The sequence below is a fragment of the Sinocyclocheilus rhinocerous genome, unplaced genomic scaffold, assembly GCF_001515625.1.
Source record: "Sinocyclocheilus rhinocerous isolate Xijiao unplaced genomic scaffold, SAMN03320098_v1.1 scaffold769, whole genome shotgun sequence".
NCBI lineage: Eukaryota > Metazoa > Chordata > Actinopteri > Cypriniformes > Cyprinidae > Sinocyclocheilus > Sinocyclocheilus rhinocerous.
Window position 1 is genome coordinate 132,446 of NW_015636562.1, and position 21,959 is coordinate 154,404.

Consider the following 21,959-nt stretch of genomic DNA (forward strand, 5'->3'; position numbering starts at 1 on the left):
GATGACGCTCCCTGACGCACACCTAACATTCGATTGTACCATTTTTGCATTCAAATGCAAATGTTTATTTTAAATTCGACTAATATTCATTTTTTTATTCACAATCTCCTCATCACAGGCAGGCACAGCACTCAATTCAGCATGTGTTCGTGTTTGTGTGTGCTGTCTGCGTCACTCAGAGCACGTGCCTATATCGTGCACTATATCGAACATTTTTTATATCGTTATCGAAGTAGGTGTACCGTCGATAAATATAGATACCGTTTTATCGCCCAGGCCTAATTGGAAGCATGTCAAAACCAGTCTAAGCTGTTTTTTTTTCTGTTATACACACTTATTTCACAAAACCTTGCTTTATCATAAAGCAATAATGATGCTTCTGCTCTTGTTTAACAGGTCTATGATGAACTGGAAGTTTGGCCTGTCAATGTGTTGACCATAAACATGTCCCGACCGGACACAACCGTAGACTTTGGTGAGTTACTGTACAGCAGGATCAGCAAGAAAAGAAATAGTTCATTGATGAGTGAATATTTATTCACTCTCATCATTTACATAATTTCCTCACTCTTGTATTGTTCAGAAACTGTTTTTCAGAGGAACAACAAAGTTGCACAGAATATCCGAGCTGCTCTCTGTCATACAGTATATATACAGTGTATTTTTAAAAACTGTACTTTCATGTAATATTAATGAAAAAAGAACACTTAAATGTACTTAAAGGGATAGTTCACCCAAAAATTTTAATTCTGTCATTAATTACTCACCCTCATGTCGTTCCAAACCCGTAAGACTTTCGTTCATCTTCAGAACACAAATAAGGATATTTTTGATAAATTCTGAGAGCTCTCTGACCCTCCATAGACAGCAACGATCCTACCATGGTCAAGGCACAGAAACGTAGTAAGAACATTGTTAAAACAGTCCATGTGTAATTTTAATGTCAACCGTAATTTTAGGAAGCTACGAGAATACTTTTTGTGTGCAAAGAAAACAAAAATAACTACTTTATTCAACAATTCGTCATCCTGGTGCCATATCACTACTTATGCTAACACAGAACAGCATACGTTGTTTACGTTCAGATCAAAGCACGCGCATACATCGTGATATGGTGACAGGGTGACGAATTGTTGAATAAAGTCGTTATTTTTGTTTTCTTTGTGCACAAAAAATATTTTCGTAGCCAAAGTCCCTTTAAGGCAAGTCATGTCACTCGGCGGCCATCTTTGAAACGTAGGGCTGGACAATAATTCAACATCAATATGTATCGCGATATAATTTTTTTCAATAACGGTGATATTTTACTGATTAGCGATTGTCTCTTTTACTCAGAAGGCGGGGTTTCCTGCAATTGAGCGGCCATATTAAGCGTTGCATTTTTCCCCATTCAAAACAAAACGAGTGACACATCTTGGGTATTCTATAGTCTTTGTCGTAGCTTCCTAAAATTACAATTGAACCCCTGATGTCACATGAATTATTTTAACGATGTCCTTGCTACGTTTCTGGACCTTGATGTTGGTAATATCATTGCTGTCTATGGGAGGGTCAGAGAGCTCTTGGAATTCACCAAAAATATCATATTTTGTGTTCCGAAGATGAACGAAGGTCTTACGGGTTTGGAACGACATGAGGGTGAGTAATTAATGACATAATTTTCATTTTCGGGTGAACTATCCCTTTAAAGAAAGTACAGTTGAGTTGTCAGTGCTAAGATGACTCATTGAGTTTCATTGTATGGAAAAGTGCAGCTTGGGCATCCTGCTGAACATCTGCTTTTGTGTTCCGCAGAAGAAGAAAAAAAAGTCAATTTTGACAGAATTTTTCTTAAGTGTTGAAAGAATTCTGGCAATGATTGATTGAATTTTACGGCTCTCTGCAGGTTTTGCGGTCACAGGTCATGTGGATGGTGCCAGGAGAAGTCATGTGTATGTGAGTGAGGTGAATCCTGAAGGCCTGGCGTCTATTGAAGGTGACAGTTCGATATTTCTTATGCTTCGATTTGAAATGTTGTTATGATTGATTGAATGCGTTGTGATTTATTTGTATAATGTGTATTGTTTTTGTAGGTCTGAAAGCTGGAGATGAGATCTTGACTCTAAATGGCGTGAGTGTGGCCTCTCTCGACCTCGGCTTCATGCAGAGCTTCTTCAGCCAACAAGAACTCCATCTTGTCCTCAGACGCGAGGATAACAGCACAGACGAGCAGAGCTCCGTCTGGCCAGACTGTGACCCCAGTGAACCTGATCAACCCCAACCTCCTCGGGCCAACATCATTCACCTGGAGCAGTGGACCACAGGTAGAAAAGCATTATAATGCTCTACTATAAACACTACCATTCAAAAGTTTGGGGTCAGACAAGATTTTTTAACTTTCTTTTTTTCTTTTAATTTTTTTCTGAATTTAAAATGAAAGATTCATGTTAAAAATTAGCATTAATTATTTTTTAAAGACTTTTTTTAAAATGTTTTTGAAAGAAGTGTCATCAGGGCTGCATTTATTTGATTAAAAATACAGTATTACTGTGAAATATTATTGCAATTTAAAATAGCTGTTTTCTATTTGGATCTATTTTAAAATGAAATATATACCAGTGATGGCAAAGTTGATTTTTCAGCAGCCATTACTCCAGTCTTCATTGTCGCACAATCCTTCGTAACTTTACTGTAACTTTTGAGCAATTGAATGCATTCATACTGAAAAAAAGTATTAATTTCTTAAAAACAAACAAACATACAAACAAATAAATAAAACTTACTGACCCCAAACTTTTGAATAGTATTATATTTTGCCATTATGTCTTTGCACATAAAATTGGATGTGCCCTGCTTTTTCTGCATTAACCCTTCATAACCTGCAGAGGGCAACAAACTTTGTGTTTGACTCTTATTGGTGGTCTGGGTATATATTTCTGCATACTATTTCCATGGCTGTCATGTGGCTATTTTTTTTTAAAGGGGCACCAGTGGTCCTGGCTCATACGGTGCCCTTTTTAGAAATTTATTTATTTATTTTTTAAATGAATGAAAGTTACACAGTTTACATTTTTTAATGTAAAATAATGTTTGAGCACATTTTTACCTACAGTAGTCATCAGTAAACATTAACCAACATTAATCAACTTAAAACAAAAAAATCTATTTTATTTTATTTTGTAAATAGCATTTAAAATGTATTTGGTTACCCATCAGTTTGAATGGGCAGTAGTGAAGGTTACGGATGACTGTGACTGCAGGCGGCCCCTGGCTCTTTAGACATACTGCAAACAATGAAAGGACTGCTGCTGTTTTTATGATGAGAACCTAACGACGGACAGCTTGTTTCACAGCATGACGCTGTCAAAATGCCCAGACATAAACTATTATACCACAGGGCCCTTCGCAGACAACAAGACTGTTATTCCCTACAGGACGGTGTTTCCTGTAGAGGGTTTTGTAACATTATTCTAACTGTAAACCCAGTACATATTAGGCTTTCCCATTTGATGCAATGCCAAGCTTTGTAGAATCAGAGACATACAGTAAGGCCTGCTGAAGTAAACCTGCATGCAGAGTTAGTGAGATCAGATCAATGGCGGTTAATAAAGGTCAAATGCTCGCATGGGTCGGCCTATGGTGAGCCATTTCTGGAGAGAGAGCTAATGAGCCTCGAGTGTGTTTATTTCACTTTCTATCACCGTGACTTAACACGTCTTACTTTAGTAATCAGCCCACTCTTTCAATAACATCTTTTCCTCCTCTTTCTCTCCCTCAGCTCCAGCTCAGGAGCAGGAATTTCCCGAGGGCTCAGCGGCGCCTGCTTTGGAGGAGCTGAACGATAAGGCCGAGCGGGGCGGAAAGGTAAGCCGAGGGAATGAGCGGCTGTGCTGTCAGAGATTTAGGAGGTGCGAGCTGCTTGTGTTGAGAGACTGACTCAGAATTCTACAGTCTTACTGCACACTTGGCAGCTGCAAACAATAAGATTTGACTTTAATTGCTTTGGCAGGTTTAAAATGTAAAATGCATGGCATGTAGGGCTAGGCAGTATAGTAAATATGTATTAAAAATCTAGATTTTCAGTATTCAGGTTTACACACATTTTTTGTTTGGGGTCAGCAATTTGTTTTGGTTTTTTTAATGAATACTTTTAGTTACCAAGGATGTATTAAATTGACCACAAGTGACAGTAAAACTTTCACATGGTTACAAAATTCTGAACTTTATATTCATCAAAGAATACTGAAAAAAGTGTATCACCATTTTCACAAAAAACATACAAAAACCAAAAATAATGTTTTCATCACTGATAAGAATAAATGTTTCTTGATCACTAAATCAGCATATTACAATGATTTCTGAAGCATCGTGTGATGCTGAAAATTCAGCGTTTTCTTTAGGAATGACTTGCATTTTACAATATATTAAAATAATAAAAGAGTTATTTTAAATTGTAAAAAATATTTAACAATATTACAGTTATTGCTGTATTTCGGATCAAATAAATGCAGCTTTGGTGAGCATAAGAGATCGCATATTTCTTTTGAGGCATAAAAAAAATTGATTTAACATCATATTTACAAATATCATTTAAACACTATGGAAACATGTCTTGTATTAAACATTTTCAGTCTAGTTTGGTCAAAATTATATTTCATCTGATTGACGCAATCACCATTGCAGGGCATTTCAGGGCAAATACACTAAAAACAAAAGTAAATAATATATTTTTGAAAGCATATAAAATCTCAAGATATATTTTTTAACTATATCACACAGCTCTTGTGGTGAAATGTTGATTGAGGTTTCTGTCTTTGACGTTTGCTATTCGTTAATTAAAAAACGTTTTCTGTAGGATGGCATCTCAGTGAACAGATTGTGTGATTGGCTTTCACTGCTGCTTTATGGGAGGTCAGTAACAGTTCAGCATGTGTTCATTTAGACTTAATCCAGGCTTACAGACACTGGAGAGAGAGAGAGAGAGAGAGAGAGATTAGCATGTGCCTGCAGTAGACAGAGTGTTTCAGTGTCTGTAGTGTAGAGCATGTACAGAGGAGAGGTCAGAGGTCATGTGTCGGCTGGTGGGACAGAACAGTGCAGGAGGAGATGAAGAGGAATTCTGTGCGCTCTTCCTGCTGTCATCAGACCCTCAAAGAGATGTTGGTGGGACTGCTGGATGACGTGAGCGCGTGTGGGAGCTGTGAGTGCGTCTCACTGGTACTGCCATCATTTCTCAGGCTTTGTTTTTTATGGTTATATAGTGATTGTTTAGTGTATTTATGGTAACACTTTATAACATTATACATATACATTATTATAACATTTATTAATATGTAAAAGATCTTTAAAGCATGAGTCAATGTAAGTAAGCCATTTGTAGATTGCATGCATTTGGGGCAGGACTAGCCGCTTTACCGACCAATGGCAGATCTTTGAAAATTGGATTAATATATTTTCATCATATATCATATTTCATCAGATGTATATAATCAGAAGTGTAATTTCATCAGATATAATCATAATCCAATTTAAATGGTATGCATTATATAATGTTAATTTGATAAAACTTAAATAAGACTTGTCTAACTTTTTTATAGTAATATTTAATAACAATAACTTGCCCATTTAGGTTGTGCATTGAGGGAAAACAAATGTTTCACTGTGCTTGTTAACTATTTTTGAGAAATATGATGAGATAAAGCGGATTTATATCATTATTATATAAACTACTTTTTATATTATTTATGCTTTCTGGCAGAAATTGAGTTAATTGTACATTTTCAGTTTTACTGACCAATGGCAGAAATTTGTTATACATTCATATCTGAATGCATATGATCTTCTTGTTAATAACTTGTCTAATGAGCATAAGAGATCGCATATTTCTTTTGAGGCATAAAAAAAATTGATTTAACATCATATTTACAAATATCATTTAAACACTATGGAAACATGTCTTGTATTAAACATTTTCAGTCTAGTTTGGTCAAAATTATATTTCATCTGATTGACGCAATCACCATTGCAGGGCATTTCAGGGCAAATACACTAAAAACAAAAGTAAATAATATATTTTTGAAAGCATATAAAATCTCAAGATATATTTTTTAACTATATCACACAGCTCTTGTGGTGAAATGTTGATTGAGGTTTCTGTCTTTGACGTTTGCTATTCGTTAATTAAAAAACGTTTTCTGTAGGATGGCATCTCAGTGAACAGATTGTGTGATTGGCTTTCACTGCTGCTTTATGGGAGGTCAGTAACAGTTCAGCATGTGTTCATTTAGACTTAATCCAGGCTTACAGACACTGGAGAGAGAGAGAGAGAGATTAGCATGTGCCTGCGGTAGACAGAGTGTTTCAGTGTCTGTAGTGTAGAGCATATACAGAGGAGAGGTCAGAGGTCATGTGCCGGCTGGTGGGACAGAACAGTGCAGGAGGAGATGAAGAGGAATACTGTGCGCTCTTCCTGCTGTCATCAGACCCTCAAAGAGATGTTGGTGGGACTGCTGGATGACGTGAGCGCGTGTGGGAGCTGTGAGTGCGTCTCACTGGTACTGCCATCATTTCTCAGGCTTTGTTTTTTATGGTTATATAGTGATTGTTTAGTGTATTTATGGTAACACTTTATAACATTATACATATACATTATTATAACATTTATTAATATGTAAAAGATCTTTAAAGCATGAGTCAATGTAAGTAAGCCATTTGTAGATTGCATGCATTTGGGGCAGGACTAGCCGCTTTACCGACCAATGGCAGATCTTTGAAAATTGGATTAATATATTTTCATCATATATCATATTTCATCAGATGTATATAATCAGAAGTGTAATTTCATCAGATATAATCATAATCCAATTTAAATGGTATGCATTATATAATGTTAATTTGATAAAACTTAAATAAGACTTGTCTAACTTTTTTATAGTAATATTTAATAACAATAACTTGCCCATTTAGGTTGTGCATTGAGGGAAAACAAATGTTTCACTGTGCTTGTTAACTATTTTTGAGAAATATGATGAGATAAAGCGGATTTATATCATTATTATATAAACTACTTTTTATATTATTTATGCTTTCTGGCAGAAATTGAGTTAATTGTACATTTTCAGTTTTACTGACCAATGGCAGAAATTTGTTATACATTCATATCTGAATGCATATGATCTTCTTGTTAATAACTTGTCTAAGTCTAGGACTTTACATAATAACTTAAATAACACTTATCTAAATATTTAATATTTAGTACAAAATGTTTTATTCCTGGAATATTCGCCTAATTACATTGATTAAACATTTTACATTGATTATGTAGCAAAATATGTAGCATATTATTTATTATATATATAAACAAACAGTTTTATAAAATTGTATATAATTATTATGTAAGCTACTTTTTATATTATTGATCCTTTCTGCCAGAAATAGAGTTAATTGAAGCTGTCTAAATAAAAACATTTAACTTCATATTTAAAACGTGTGTTGTTTTTACGATGTACAATCTGAGGTGCAAGACATGTTGTGTACGATTATAAGGAATTATTTTGTACACAATAGTGTCATCTTTAAAATTTTATTTTCAGCAAGAAATAAAGTAGTCCCACTTACCTCATTTAAATATTGTTTATTACGTGCCCTGAATCACTGTCCTTCAAATGACCTTCTAGAATGCAGAGCAATTATTACAAGTTATGATAAAGTGTTACCTCTATGGTTATATAACTACTGGATGCACTCAGTGTCTCTGGGCCGCTTTATCTCATGCTGTTGTGTTCTAGTGGTCTATAATTACTGTGGACATTGAAATGATCTTACTTGATTGTGCATTGTGTGTCAAAATAGGAGATTTTTCAGAAATGCACACTTATCTATGACCTTCAAACACTCAATTGCACTTCATTATGATTGTACACACTATGATTGTACGGAGTTTTGAAAAGAATGATCATTTCATATGGGTTTTATAGTAGGTTTTTTTTTCTTCCATTCTCTATGTGTTGAGAGCAGCTATGCAGAGCCGCCCCTAGGGATTTATCAGTTTGTCAGCACTTTATTACCCTCTGACAGCACAGATTACGATGACAAATGGCTTGAATTTTCACCGGTGATGCTGTTTTTTATGCAGCCCCGGTGAAAGCGCACCACATGCGCTCTGGAGATAAAGCCTTTAGGAGAGCGTTTGCATTTTTGAGTCAACATTTCTTGCCCTCGGGCACCGCCGGAGCCTGTTTCTAACGGTTCGGTTGTTTTATCCAGCAGCGCTGGATTGCATTGATTAAGAAGCATGTCACTGATACAGCATTCAGTGAATGAATGTGGGTGAGAGCAGCATTCATAAAGGCACAGGCAATGCGTTGAAATCCCTATGATTCCAACAGAGTTTGATTCATTTGATACATTTCCTTGTCTATCTGGTGTTTTTAATATTCTTAAAGACAAACAATGTGCTACTTTATCAGTCAACACCCTTGCACAGCATTTTCTCCTTAAAATGTGATGTATCAAAGATAGTCTCAAAAACTTGGTTTGAAACTGCCCCGTTTCCTGTCACAAACATGTAACCTGGAGCGGAGGCGGGGCTAGCATTGTTAGTATATTCATGGATCCACATATACTATAAATATATATATATACATCGAAACTGCATGAGACTGAGGCAGTGTAGCTCCAAAAATGTCATTAAAGCACTATAATAAATAGTCTATAAGGCTTGTGCACTGTCATACTACAGGTTTATGAGGAATAGACTGAAAGTGTAATTATTTGCTGATAATATTCCCTTTTGCCATAGCTCTCAAATCTGATTCTCACTTTAGTATATTTCAATTTGATTTGTTGCTTGTCATTTTATGTCATTTACGTAACATCTCACCATTTTTAGAATGAGATTTGTAAGGTGCAGATTGAATGATTTTCAGTGAAAAACTACTTTAAGGTTAAAGTATAAACAATGAAAGATTGTTCATTTTTAAGTTTAGGAATTTTTTTCTATTCTTTTCAAACCAAAATATTACTGATGAATGGCAGTGTCACTAATAAATTCGTTTCTTGGCTGTTTCTGCACTTGTTTTTTTTTTTCTTCAGTAGCAGCTGTCTTCAAAACTGACTGAAATTATATTTTAGTTGGAAAAAACTGTTCTTGTCACTTTACTTTAAATGACAATAGAGTGCTGAGTCCTAAAAAACCTGGTAATGAGTAAGAACTTTTGGTTTGGTATAAAGTCGGTGGGTTTTGTGAATGAAACTTTCCAACTTGTAGATTTTAAAGGGGTCCTATTATGCTCTTACAAAGTCCTGATTTTGTTTTGGGGGTGTAGAACAGGCTCTCATACTAGGTTGTTCGAAAAACACATTATTTTTTCACATATTTTACATTATTACAACACCTCTCTCCCCAGTCTGGCATGAACGGCTCGAATAGTTCCTGTATCAAATAAAGGCCCGCCTTCTGAAATACGAAATGTAAAAAGCATAATAGGACCCCTTTAAATTAAGACAGAAACAGTTGTGGGAAGCTAAATGACAGTGACATTTAAGTCATGCAACTATGTTGTAGTTCGTTTATAGCATTGATAAAAGTTGTGTTCATTTGCAAAGATTATCTTGATGTTTAAGAATCATAAGCTTTTGTTGGTCACTGAGCTTATTTTCTGCAGTAATCCTAAAGGCGGTGGAAAAATCCTATTGGCTTTTTGTCGAGGGAACCTGTTGCACTATACAAAAATGTGTCATCCCTGCAGAAAAACAGAGAACTACAAGACATTGATCTTCTGCTTTCATTTACGTTGTAGGACCCAGAGACGGTGTGTAATCTCTACCAGACGTTCCCTGAAGGCTCCATTCTCGTGCCGGAGGGCCACAGGAACCCTTACTCCACTGAAAATGCCCTTGCCAGATCCTCTCCTCGTCACATGTCCGTCACAGAGCGCCTGCGCATGGTCATTCAAGAGCTGGTGGAAACGGAGAAATCTTATGTCAAGGTACAAAACCACAACTGTGGTATTTAAAATATGTGTTCATTGTTTGCATGGAGACATGAATTAATGCATAATGCCTTCTTCTTTATTATATTTACACTGTCATTTCACTTGTGTCCCATTGTTTAGGACCTTGGATCTCTGTTTGAGATCTATCTGAAGCCATTACAAAGAGAAACCTTCCTCAGTCATGATGAGGTACGTTTTGTGGTGTGAAATTATGTCTTTTGGAGCTCATATTGTCTGAGTCAGACCTGAGCTCATTTTTGCGCATCATGTCCATAATTGTAGTTTTCCTTTTCCTGTAGATGGAGTCTCTGTTCGGCAGCCTGCCAGAGATGCTGGACTTCCAAAGGGTTTTCCTACAAACCCTAGAGGAGAGGACAACTTCCTCACCGGAGTACCATGCACTAGAGACTCCAGAGAAACTCAAGGTAAAATTATGGTGGTGGTGAAATTATAGATGTGTATGATTAACCCTCTGATGCATTAAATATTCAATACCTAGCCTGGATCACCTGTAATAAAAGACAGAATTAGATATTCCAGAAGTACTTTGTCAACCTTTTTGCATTTTTTATTATTATTAGTGCTGTCAATCGATTAATCGCCATTAATCACATCCAATAAAAGTTTTTGTTTACATAATATATGTGTGTACTATTTATATTTATTATGTATACATAAATACACACACATGCATGTATATATTTAAGAAAAGTATGTTATATTTCTATATTAAATATATTTATATATTATAAATTATATAAATATATACATGTAAATATTTTCAAAATATATACTGTATGTGTGTATTTATATATACATAATAAATTTACACAGTGCACACACATATATTACAAAACACACATATATAAACAAAAACTTTTATTTTGGATGTGATTAATCGCGATTAATCGTTTGACAGCACTAATTATTATACATTAAAAACAATGACATCAAATTGTATAGAATTATGGGTAAGGGTCGAGTCAAAGCAGTGTTCAGTTTTTGTTATTGTTACCTAAAACTATTAAAAACATTTTATAAATAAAGTAATAATAAATAAAACTAAATAAAATCTAAATATATAAATAGAAATATTTGGTGAAGAATTTAAGAACTTAAAATAAAAGTTTTGATATTTTGAAATGTTTGAACTAACTGAAATAATTTTAAAATAAATAAATAAAATTAGTTTAAAAATATTTTTAAAGGGGTCATATGATGCAATTTAAATTTTTCCTTTCTCTTTGGAGTGTTACCTGGATGCAACAAATGACTCGTTTATAATGGGTTTTTAATGTTTTTTGTCTCGTCGCTCCGGCCGGACACGGCATCACAGTATGGTAAGGGGCGTAACATTTCCGTCACACGCTTGAGGTATTCGGCCAATCACAACGCACTGGATAGCTGGCCAATCAGAGCACACCTCGCTTTTCAGACCGATGAGCTTTGTAAAAATCGACGCGTTTCAGAAAGGCGGGGCATAGAGGAGAAACAATAATGTACAGTATGTGGAAAATAATGTGTTTTTTGAACCTTAAACCGCATAAACACATTTCATTACACCAAATACACAAAATACTGTTCTTTTTAGCAACATCATATGACCGCTTTAAAAAACTGACTGTAATTGTATATAAAAACTACTTAACACTGAGACAAAGGTTTTCACTCATGGTTTCTTGGATATAACATCACAAAATCTGTCCACTGTAGAGACATCATGCTTGAATTAGACTGCGAATTTGTTTTACATTTGATAAATGATGTGTTTTTCAGTTTGAGGCACATTCTGAGTCTTTCTCTTTCAATCTCACATCCAGAAGCTCCTCTTCTCCCTGGGCGGATCGTTCTTATACTATGCAGATCACTTCAAGCTTTACAGCGGCTTCTGTGCCAATCATATTAAAGTGCAGAAAGTGCTGGAAAGAGGTAAAACATAAACATAAGCCTCATCTGACAAGTCTCATGGCATATTTTAACTGGCATTTTGAGCTGAAAGACGATGAGCCTGGTTTATATCATTCTTTGGTTTGTCTGATGGCAGCAAAAACAGACCGGGCGTTCAAAGAGTTCCTGGAGGCGAGGAACCCCACCAAACAGCACTCGTCCACCCTGGAGTCATACCTCATTAAACCCGTGCAGAGGGTTCTGAAGTACCCGCTGCTGCTGAGGGAGCTGGTGTCTCTCACCGACCCCGAGAGCGACGAGCACAGCCACCTCACAGGTGGGGGACCATTCTAAATGAAAAATCTGTCATCATTTACTTTTCTTTTCAATTCAGTCAGCCTTTAATCCATTAGTGATTCAATATGAATTCAGAGGGACAGTTGACATAAATGGTCTCCTTTCTGGTACAGAGGCATTAAAGGCTATGGAGAAGGTGGCCAGTCACATAAATGAGATGCAGAAGATCTACGAGGACTACGGCACAGTGTTCGACCAATTAGTGGCAGAGCAGAGCGGCCCTGAGAAGGAGGTGCATACTATTCTAGATTTACTTTTAAAAGCATACAAGGATCGTATTATATGCAGTATATTTTCCCTTTATGATTTCAATATCAAGCCTGTGTGTTGTGCGTCTCAGGTTACTGAGATCTCCATGGGAGAGTTCATTATTCACAGTTCAGCACTCTGGCAAAACCCTCTGCCCTCTTTGGGCCGCATGAGAAAAGACCCTGAACTCACCCTCTTCCGTAAGTCTGATCTGATTTACTGTAACTTTAAAAAGCGTGCAGTTTATGCTGTGCAGTATATGGATAATATTAAAGAGTCAGTGTTTTTATTCCTCCAGTCTTCAAGAGAGCACTCATTTTGGTGTATCGGGAAAGCAAGTTAAAGAAAAGAATGGTGAGTTGTGGAATGTAGCACATGGTGTATTTTTATCAGGTCTGTCAGTTGATAAAAAATATATATTTACTTTCCATGCCAAATGATTAATTGAATTATTAATGTGCATCAGTATTTGCAGAAAGAAGTCCCCTAATTTAAGAACATTACATGAACAGACATTACATTATTAGATGGGTATATTCATTGACAAAATAGACAAAAAACAATTTAGAAATCAAAATATACACTACTGCCCAAACTTTTGGAGTCTGTAAGATGTCTGTTTATGCTCACCAAGGCTTAATTTATCTGATAAAAACAGCAATATTGTAAAATATTATTACAATTTAAAATAACTGTTTTCTATATTAATATATTTTAAAACATAATTTATTCCTGTGACACAAAGCTGCATTTTCACCATCATTACTCCAGTATTCAGTGTCACATAATCCTAATAATGTTTGTGGAAATCATGATCTTTTTTGTAACAATGTAAATGTCTTTGAACAGAGGGCATGCATGAATATATTATATACAGTATTGTTATATATACAAACAAATATATTATTTGTTTTCTTTTGATAGACTTCATGCATAAATTACAGAATTTACATAGAGGTTTGAGGTCATGATTAATAGTGTTTTTTAAGTAACATTAAATTAACAGCTATGTTTTGGTAGCTGTTCATAAGTTTTATACTGACAGCTAACAGACATTTGTATGTTTTTCTGACTAGACGTCTTCACGGCCCGGGGATCTGGATCCTTTTAAATTCCGCTGGCTCATTCCTGTTTCATCCCTTCAGGTCCGACCTGGAAATTCATCAGGTGTGTATGACACTACCTTCCTGTATAAACTAAGAGATGAACATGAGTTTGACATGGATTAAACAAGAGCTTGGTTTTAAACTGACCAAGAGAAATATGGTATTCAAAAAATTAAAATCTAGTCCATAACTTGCTTAAACTCTCTACTCTTGCCTCTTTCAGGGTCAGAAAACCCTTGTGTTTGGGAAGTTGTTCACACCAAGTCTGAAGTGGAGGGACGACCAGAAATGTCCTTTCAGCTTTGCAGCAGGTAATATTGAAAGTACCAGCCATTCAACATTACAGTATAATTGAGAGCTATCAATTTTAACATTTATTAGACTTTAAAAAATAACTTCTAAATTAAGTGAAAACAACAATCTTAAAACAATCTTCACATAAACCCATTATAATAAATGTCATATTTACCTATGCCCTTCAGCAAGTAGGAAATAATCAGAAAACGAATAAAGCTATCAAACACTAAATTCTAAATTAAATATAGATGAATCCTTAAAGCTACAAAAGTTATTGATTTCCTCTTTTTTTGTTTTGTTCTTTGATTTACAGACATCACAGCAGCTGGGTTATTAGGTTATTTGACTGCTATTATTTTAAGAGCTGCCGCTGCTCAACGTGACGCAGATCTGACACGCATGCTCATAGTTTCATTCCCGCTTTAATATGAAATGATACAGGCTACTGCGTGCAATTGAAGAGCACGCGCGACGAGCACAGTATAACAGCTGACAGGACAGGAAAATTCATTTTTACTGACATACGACCTGACATCATCTCATCTGACCGCAGTTAATTTATGTTATACTAAAGGTCCTCGTCACCAGTACCCTTTCCGCGCTCATTTGACTCGTGTCTGGCGTTGAGGTGAAGTTTAACACCGTTAAACTGGAAAAATCAATCGCCTGCGTTAATGCGCACATTTTGATAGCACTAATTGAAAGTCAAAAAAAGTGCGCTCATTAAAAGTGTCTTTGAAAGTGAGCCTTTTATTTAACATCTGCAAGAACCATTATTTGCATTATTTTAAGCTTTTAAATGCCATTTTTAAATGTTCTTGCATCTCTTTTTGTGTGCAGTAACCTGGAGAACAAGGCTAATGCGGTGAGGGCAATCCGCACTCTTCTGAGAGAAAACGCCAAGCGGACGGCTCCTGTCGAGCGACGATTTAAAGATCTAAATTCTAACTTCACCTTCCCCAGGAGAAGCCACCTAGGAGCGCTTAGAACAAACTCCTGGCAGCGGCTGCCGCCACAGTCTGACGGGCCTAAAACGTCAGACTCCGATGAGGGCAGACTGCTTGACGGATACGCTCACTCCGAACCTCCCCTCAGGCCCTCCAGAGGCCAGAGCTCTACTCTGAGCAAGAGATCCACATTGTGCTCGCTGACCAGCGCCTTGGAAGCTCAACTCCAGAGACTGAACTTCGTAGAGGAGCCACAAGGAATGAGCAAGAGCAGTACCAGCAGCCTTCAGGGCAGTCAGGTGACTCTGCTGGACGACACTCCAGGTCTAGACCTCAACACCCTGCTGGCCAGGGACTACAGCGTGCAGAGTTTTGGACCGGTAGTTAATGAGGATTGTTTTTACGACACGGTCATGGGCATCCAAAAAGCTGCCATCCCCACCCTGTAGAGGAAGCTGGTGCTATAAATATTAAATGTACTAAAACATGATTATTGTGCCTTGATATGAAGAGCTTTTACACAGCCAGTTTTATATCAGCTCTGTCACAAAATCTAGTGAGCTGCCTAACTGGATGCCATTTTAAAGCATAAAAGGCATTATAATTATTTTGCCTTCTAAGGCATCTTTGCTCAAGTTCTAAAGCAGTATCATATGTATTCCTATCAGAAATTATCCATGATGGCAGAGTTTAAAAGAAATTGACACTGAATACTGAGAAGTTTAAAATAATTAAGATTTGTAATGTTTTTGAAAAAAAAAAAAAGTCTCATTCTTATTTGATCAAAAAATAAAAACATTTAATTAATCATTAATTTTTTTAACATTAAAAAAAATCTTAATTATTCCAAACTTTTGACCGGTAGTATATAATAAAGGTTTAATTTAACCAGGGTCCTTATAGTCTTAGAAAACTTGGATACATGAGGAAATTTATTTAAAATATTTTTAAAATATATAAAGTATAAAAAATAGATTTATAGACCTGGAAAATTCATGGAAATTAAAATAATAAGGATAAAATTAAATTAAATACTTAAACAGTGATAAATCCAAAATAAATAAATCCAAAAAATTCAGTAAATTGATTGGTTAAAATTAGATCCTTGAAGAACATTCAGATCATATAACTTTTGGAATTCTGAATCTTATTTAATCATAATTATTGTAGTTAATTTAATCTCTGGACACTGACAGTTTCTGTAAACTGAAAAAAAAAAAGTTTTGAAAACAAAACTTTCATGACAGCAGATGTACAAAAGGAAACCTATTGTTGTGGACAATTGGGGCCTTGGAGTAAAAAAGGCTGAGAACCTCTGTTTTTTGTGCAACTGAGAAGAGTGTCCCAAAACAGTCCCTTATGAGAGTTTCATCTGGGTAGTCAGCTCACTAGGGTTTGGGACAGAGCCGCTATGTGGATGAACAAATGGATGATCCTTCCTTAAATTCAGAGCACAGTTTACTTATCCAGAGCATTCCATATGAGCTGACACATGTATTATTAATACACGAGCAAAGACTGTTTCACTGTACGTGAATACTGTAGCTTTACATTTGTATTTGCTTGTTTGACAAAGGCTTTTATCAGTTCAAGACTGAAATAGCTTGATTTCAATGAGCTGGGCAAGTTTTGATAAACCTGAAGACTGAATATAAAATATTTTGTCTAAATTATGCTTGTATATGTTTCTTACAAAATTGTTGTGTGCACATTTGTAATGTGTGTGGTTTTTTTTTTAATATAATTATTATTCAAAGGCATGTTTTACATTCCTTAAGTTAAAAACTTAAGATTTCTTTGTAGTTTAAGCTTGAAAATACTGTTGTTACTGTTAAGATATGAATGTTGATATGCTCTGTTTTCAGTTATGGTTATTGTAATTTATTTGTAAAAATATACTGTATGACTTAACTAAACATACTTTGTGAAAATGATTTTGTTTTAATATTTAATAAAGACTGTGTTCTATAATATGTATTGATATCATTAAAATCTTGCAAATATTGATCTCCTACATCATAAACCATATTCAACCAAACTACCTTTTCTGTCAATAAATGAAAGCAAAAATGCTGTGACAACACATTTGCAACCAATCAAAACATACTTTTAATATGCAGTTATGTGGAGTTGAATTTATTTATTTTTTTATGATCACCCTGTATACTGCAATGTCTTTGGAAAGGTTTAGAGATTATTCTTTCAGTTGCTTTTTCTTTCTGACTGGCACTCGATACACCAACCTTATTTTAAAAGTACTAGGTAGAGAGACCGAAATAAAATAGAAAAAAATTATGCTCAGCTGAGTCGTAATTACAAGCCTTTTTCTCTAGATTTCTTTGTTGAGGATTTTTGTGGGCGATGTTCATTGTGTACGTGGGCTTTCGTTGCACATTTCTTTGTCTCTTAGATTGAAAAGAGATGGGGGGATGGGGGGGGGTTGTTCTGTACAAAAAAGAACTTAATTTACATTCCTAGAAGCTGTGCCAGTGCTTGCCAGGCAGCTGAGGAATATGGTAAAGTTTTAGGTAAGTGAAGGTTTTAATCTTTGGTTCTGCGTACATGAAATGCAGTTCTGTCATGACAACTCTCGGAGGGATTGGCATGGTAATGTACATGACAGTGTTAATGTATTTGGTCTTGGCGGAATAGATCTGCTACGCTGCTGCTGCAGAGCAAGTACCGAGACTTGCTACTGCCAATACATCCACAACATGCTGCTGTGAGCATGTAAGAAATATTGCTGCTGCAAATATAACATGAAATAACCCCCATATAGCATACATGAATCACCTTGTAGCAGATCTATACAGGTGGAGCTGGGGAAGGTAGAGGGTTTCTGAAGCAAGCTGCAACTGCTACTGCAAGCACTAATCATATATTTGAATGTTGAGCAGCGAGCTCATTGGCTACCGATACAGGAGAGAACCAATCAGCTGTGCCATGTGATAATGATGTCATTAGATCAGATTGAGTTAGACCTATCGGACTGCGCCATCTAGAGTTTCATGCCAGAACTCTGTATTTGTTTTGATGCAAAACCTTTATTTCTGCTGACTGTGTATGAGTGTCAAACAAGAAACACAACCCGTTTGCAATGTTATATGGAGTCGCTCACGCTGCGTAATATCATTGCGCCTACTGCACTCATGGTACGGCAGCAAAGTTCCTTGATTATTACACCGGAATGAGAGTATAGTTCCTAGCCATATCGGCCTAGAAAATCGAAACTTTTCATTTTCCGTCGGTCTTAGTACACGATGTAACTACAGAAGAGTCAAGTTTTCAATAGGAAAAATATCGAAACACTTTGGTCATTTTTGAGCGAGATGTTAATGGTCTAATCCGATTCAATGATCTATGCTAAGCTACAGCTAAAAGTGCTACCGCCAGACCCGGAGATCGGCTGAATGGATTCGAAAACGGTAAAACTCAACTGTTTAACTCTAGGGGAGTTGGAAAATGAGCCTATTTTCAAAAATAGTGGAGTGTTCCTTTAAACTTGCGCTATGGTAAAGCAGTAGTGCATTATTGACACAAGCATACGAAAGAGTTTCTGTAAAGCTTCTTTAAAATGATGTGCATTGCAAAAAGCGCTATAAAATTAAATTCGACTTGACTAAGTCATTATTACTAATACGTACCATAAGTAAACCATGTGTAGATTTCTAAATAAACCTGGCATTATACACTATGGATATTGCTGGCTTTGTAACTGCTAAAGCTCCTCTTTTGTAAGTCTAAATGTAAAAACATAAAAGTCAATTTTATTAAAAACTACTGTACTTTGGATCAACAAATTGTGTGAGTTTGGGGCTGGGAATTGTTTGCCAACCAATAGCAAGGGGAAATTTGGAAATTTTCAGGAAAACTGATAATTTTGTGTTTTTATTTGATTTAAAAGAAGTGTACATAGAAATCTCTTAAGCGGTTAGTTGAATTAAATCCAGAAAATTGCGGGAACACTGAATAAACCTTTCTTTCCGTGATGATTTTGAAATGCATTTTAAAATCTAACATAAGTAACTGAAATGCCAAAATGTGCCTTTTAAGAATCATGAATAGAATATATGTTTGGAGAGCAAAAAGAAAACAAATGTTGGGGAAATGGCAAAGCAGCCCAAGCTCCTGTTGCCACAGTAACGCCTGTGTAGAGGACCATAAAGACGGCCCACCTCTCCAGCACATAAACTGTGAATGAGACTCCATCCTTATCAACAGAAGCAGCCAGAGGAAGGCAGCAAACACTACTCTGGGGACGGATCTTTACAAGCGTGGGAAGTGGAGAGAGCTGTATCTCGCAGTACACAGATCCCAAAGCTGGGCTTTCCCTGCCCTCTGTCTGCTCTGAAATCAACTGACAGAGTGTTGAAGTAATCGGACCCGGCACTGCCTAGAGCCTGTATTCCTCTCTCAAAACCAGAGCCCGCCAATGCGATTCCAGCCTCATTGCTCTCCGAATCAACTGGTTTGGATCACAGTTTTTGGACCTTCTGGAGCAAAGACATGATACAGATTGCATCCAGAACCGGAGATATCCGAGGAAAGTGTTAATCCAGACTCTGGCTTTGGCACAGTCTTGAAAAGGAGTGGGAACAGTCAGGCTGGACACTATGACCGCCTGCGCGGAGCTCGTGGAATGTGCTGAGCTCAGCCTGACGTGTCACGCTTAGGGCGCCCCTCTCGCCCACTACCTGGACGTCACACACTTTGTGTGTGTTCTTGCTGACTACACATGTGTAAGTGTGTTGGCATATGCTGGCTTTAGTGGTCAAGACAAACAGGTTAGTGAGATACTGAATTTTATCCTTCTTTCTTTATTATACAGCAATTTATTGGACACATCTTACAGTATATTAGTTGAAGTAATGCTGAATAACATTGCTTTTAAGCAATCAGACTTACGATTTTTTTTTCTGGTGGATAAAACATACAAAAAACAAAACTTAAATTGAAGGAGGGGCCTGACTTGAATTTAGGGACTTACTGTAGGAGCATAATAAGGTGGAATCAAAAGCAAAATGTACTCATCTCAATAGGAAACTGTGCAATCTGGAATTTCGCATTGGATTCAAGTTTGTTAAAATTTGAACTAATTTTCCACGTTGAAGAAAAAAAAACACAACCCTAAAGACTAAAGTCTCTTTGTCTCTTTTGCTCATCAAGGCTTATTTTTTTTAATTAAAAGTACAAAAAAAAAAAACAGCAACTTTTGAAACGTAGTCTAACATGGTTTCTACAAAAATATTAAGCAGCAAAAACTGCTTTCAACATTAATAATAATAAGAAATGTTTATTGAGCAGCAAATCAGCATATTAGAATGATTTCTGAATGAAGAAAAAAAAACACAACCCTAAAGACTAAAGTCTCTTTGTCTCTTTTGCTCATCAAGGCTTATTTTTTTTAATTAAAAGTACAAAAAAAAAAAACAGCAACATTGTGATATAATTAAAAATAAATCTATTAAAATACATTTTAAAATGTAATTTATTCCTGTAATGGCAGAGCGGATTTTTTTAGTAGATATTACTACTTTCTTCAGTGTCATAGGATCCTTCAGAAATCATTCTAACATTCTAATATGATGATGTGGTACTTAATTATTATTAGTGCTCAATTATAAAAAATGGTTTTTATTATTATCAATGTTGAAACCAATTGTTGCTGTTTAATATGCTAAATTATATTTTTTTCAGGATCCTATGATGAATAGACAGTTCAAAAGAACAGCATTTATTTAAAATATAAATATTTTGTAACATAACATTAATAATAATAAGAAATGTTTATTGAGCAGCAAATCAGCATATTAGAATGATTTCTGAATGATCATGTGACACTGAAGACTGGAATAATGGTTGCTAGGAATAAATTACATTTTGTAAAAATTGTAATAATTTTTCACAGTATTTTTTTTTATTATCAAGTATGCAGCCTTGGATATGCAGAAGACTTTGTATTGCAAACAAGTTTGAAAGTGACCTCTGAATAAAAAGGGATTCATGAATCACCAACTATTGATAATGAACAATGGACCTGCTTTGCCTACGAACTTTTGCCGAAGTTTTGCTAATGTGACTGCACCTTTAGTAATGGTCTCACCTTTAGAGTTGGACCAGTAAGCAATCACCTAGGAATGTGAAAAAAGAACATCTTAGCAAACACATAGTGATATGTTGAAAACTGCAAAACATATTAACAACCTCATAACATTGCACTAAAAATCAAGCAATCCAAAACGAATCCAAACACCTTATCAACAGCATAGCCATATACAAAAATTCACTTAAACCACATACAGTTAGGTCCATATGTTTGGACACTGACACAATTTTCCTAATTTTGGCTCTGTATGCCACTAGAACAGAATTAAAAATGAAACAATCAAGATGAAATTGAAGTGCAGACTTCAAGCTTTAATTCAAGGGGTTGAACAAAAATATAACATAAAATGCTTAGGAATTACAACCATTTTTATACACAGTCCCCCCATTTTCAGGGGCTCAAATGTAATTGGACAAATAAATATAATCATAAATAAAAATGTTCATTTTTTATATTTTATTGAGAATACTTTGCAGGCAATGACTTTCCATGACCTTATGTCTGGAACTCATGGACATCACCAGAGACTGGTTTCCTCCTTTGTGATGCTTTGCCAGGCCTTTACTGCAGCTGACGTCAGTTGTTGTTTGTTTGTGGGTCTTTCTGCCTTTAGTTTTGTCTTCAGCAAGTGAAATGCATGCTCAATCGGGTTGAAATCAGGAGATTGACTTGGCCATTGCAGAATATTCCACTTTTTTACCTTCAAAAACTCCTGGGTTGCTGTATGTTTTGGGTCATTGTCCATCTGTACTATGAAGCGCTGTCCAACCAACTTTGCTCCATTTGACTGAATCTGGACAGACAGTATATTCTTCCGGCTGCTTCTGTCTTCTGTCACATCATCACTAAACACCAGTAACCCAGTGCCACTGGACACCATGCATGCTCGTGCCATCACACTGCTCCACCATGTTTCACAGGCTGATCTTAATTTCAGCCGTCCAAAGAATGCTTTTCCAGAAGTGGTCTGGCTTTTTTAGATGTTTTTTGGCAAAGTCTAATCTGGCCTTGTTTGCACCTTGTGGTGAACCCTCTG

At 35.9% G+C, this 21,959-nt stretch overlaps 1 protein-coding gene across 2 annotated transcripts in view; it reads left to right on the forward strand.

The window, feature by feature from the left end:
- Nucleotides 1–15,508, forward strand: part of LOC107747938 (TIAM Rac1 associated GEF 2) — a 27,505-nt gene extending 11,997 nt beyond the window's left edge. For both annotated transcript variants that reach the window (XM_016562551.1, XM_016562552.1), the window contains exons 11-25: nucleotides 397–475; nucleotides 1,886–1,975; nucleotides 2,073–2,303; nucleotides 3,758–3,843; nucleotides 9,780–9,968; nucleotides 10,095–10,163; nucleotides 10,274–10,399; nucleotides 11,795–11,903; nucleotides 12,019–12,198; nucleotides 12,332–12,450; nucleotides 12,559–12,667; nucleotides 12,766–12,821; nucleotides 13,544–13,634; nucleotides 13,797–13,884; nucleotides 14,711–15,508. In XM_016562551.1, the coding sequence (XP_016418037.1) occupies nucleotides 397–475; nucleotides 1,886–1,975; nucleotides 2,073–2,303; nucleotides 3,758–3,843; nucleotides 9,780–9,968; nucleotides 10,095–10,163; nucleotides 10,274–10,399; nucleotides 11,795–11,903; nucleotides 12,019–12,198; nucleotides 12,332–12,450; nucleotides 12,559–12,667; nucleotides 12,766–12,821; nucleotides 13,544–13,634; nucleotides 13,797–13,884; nucleotides 14,711–15,266 (2,178 nt within the window). In that variant the 3' untranslated portion in view covers nucleotides 15,267–15,508. The remainder of the gene's footprint in view (nucleotides 1–396; nucleotides 476–1,885; nucleotides 1,976–2,072; nucleotides 2,304–3,757; nucleotides 3,844–9,779; nucleotides 9,969–10,094; nucleotides 10,164–10,273; nucleotides 10,400–11,794; nucleotides 11,904–12,018; nucleotides 12,199–12,331; nucleotides 12,451–12,558; nucleotides 12,668–12,765; nucleotides 12,822–13,543; nucleotides 13,635–13,796; nucleotides 13,885–14,710) is intronic.
- The last annotated feature ends 6,451 nt before the right edge of the window (nucleotides 15,509–21,959 follow it).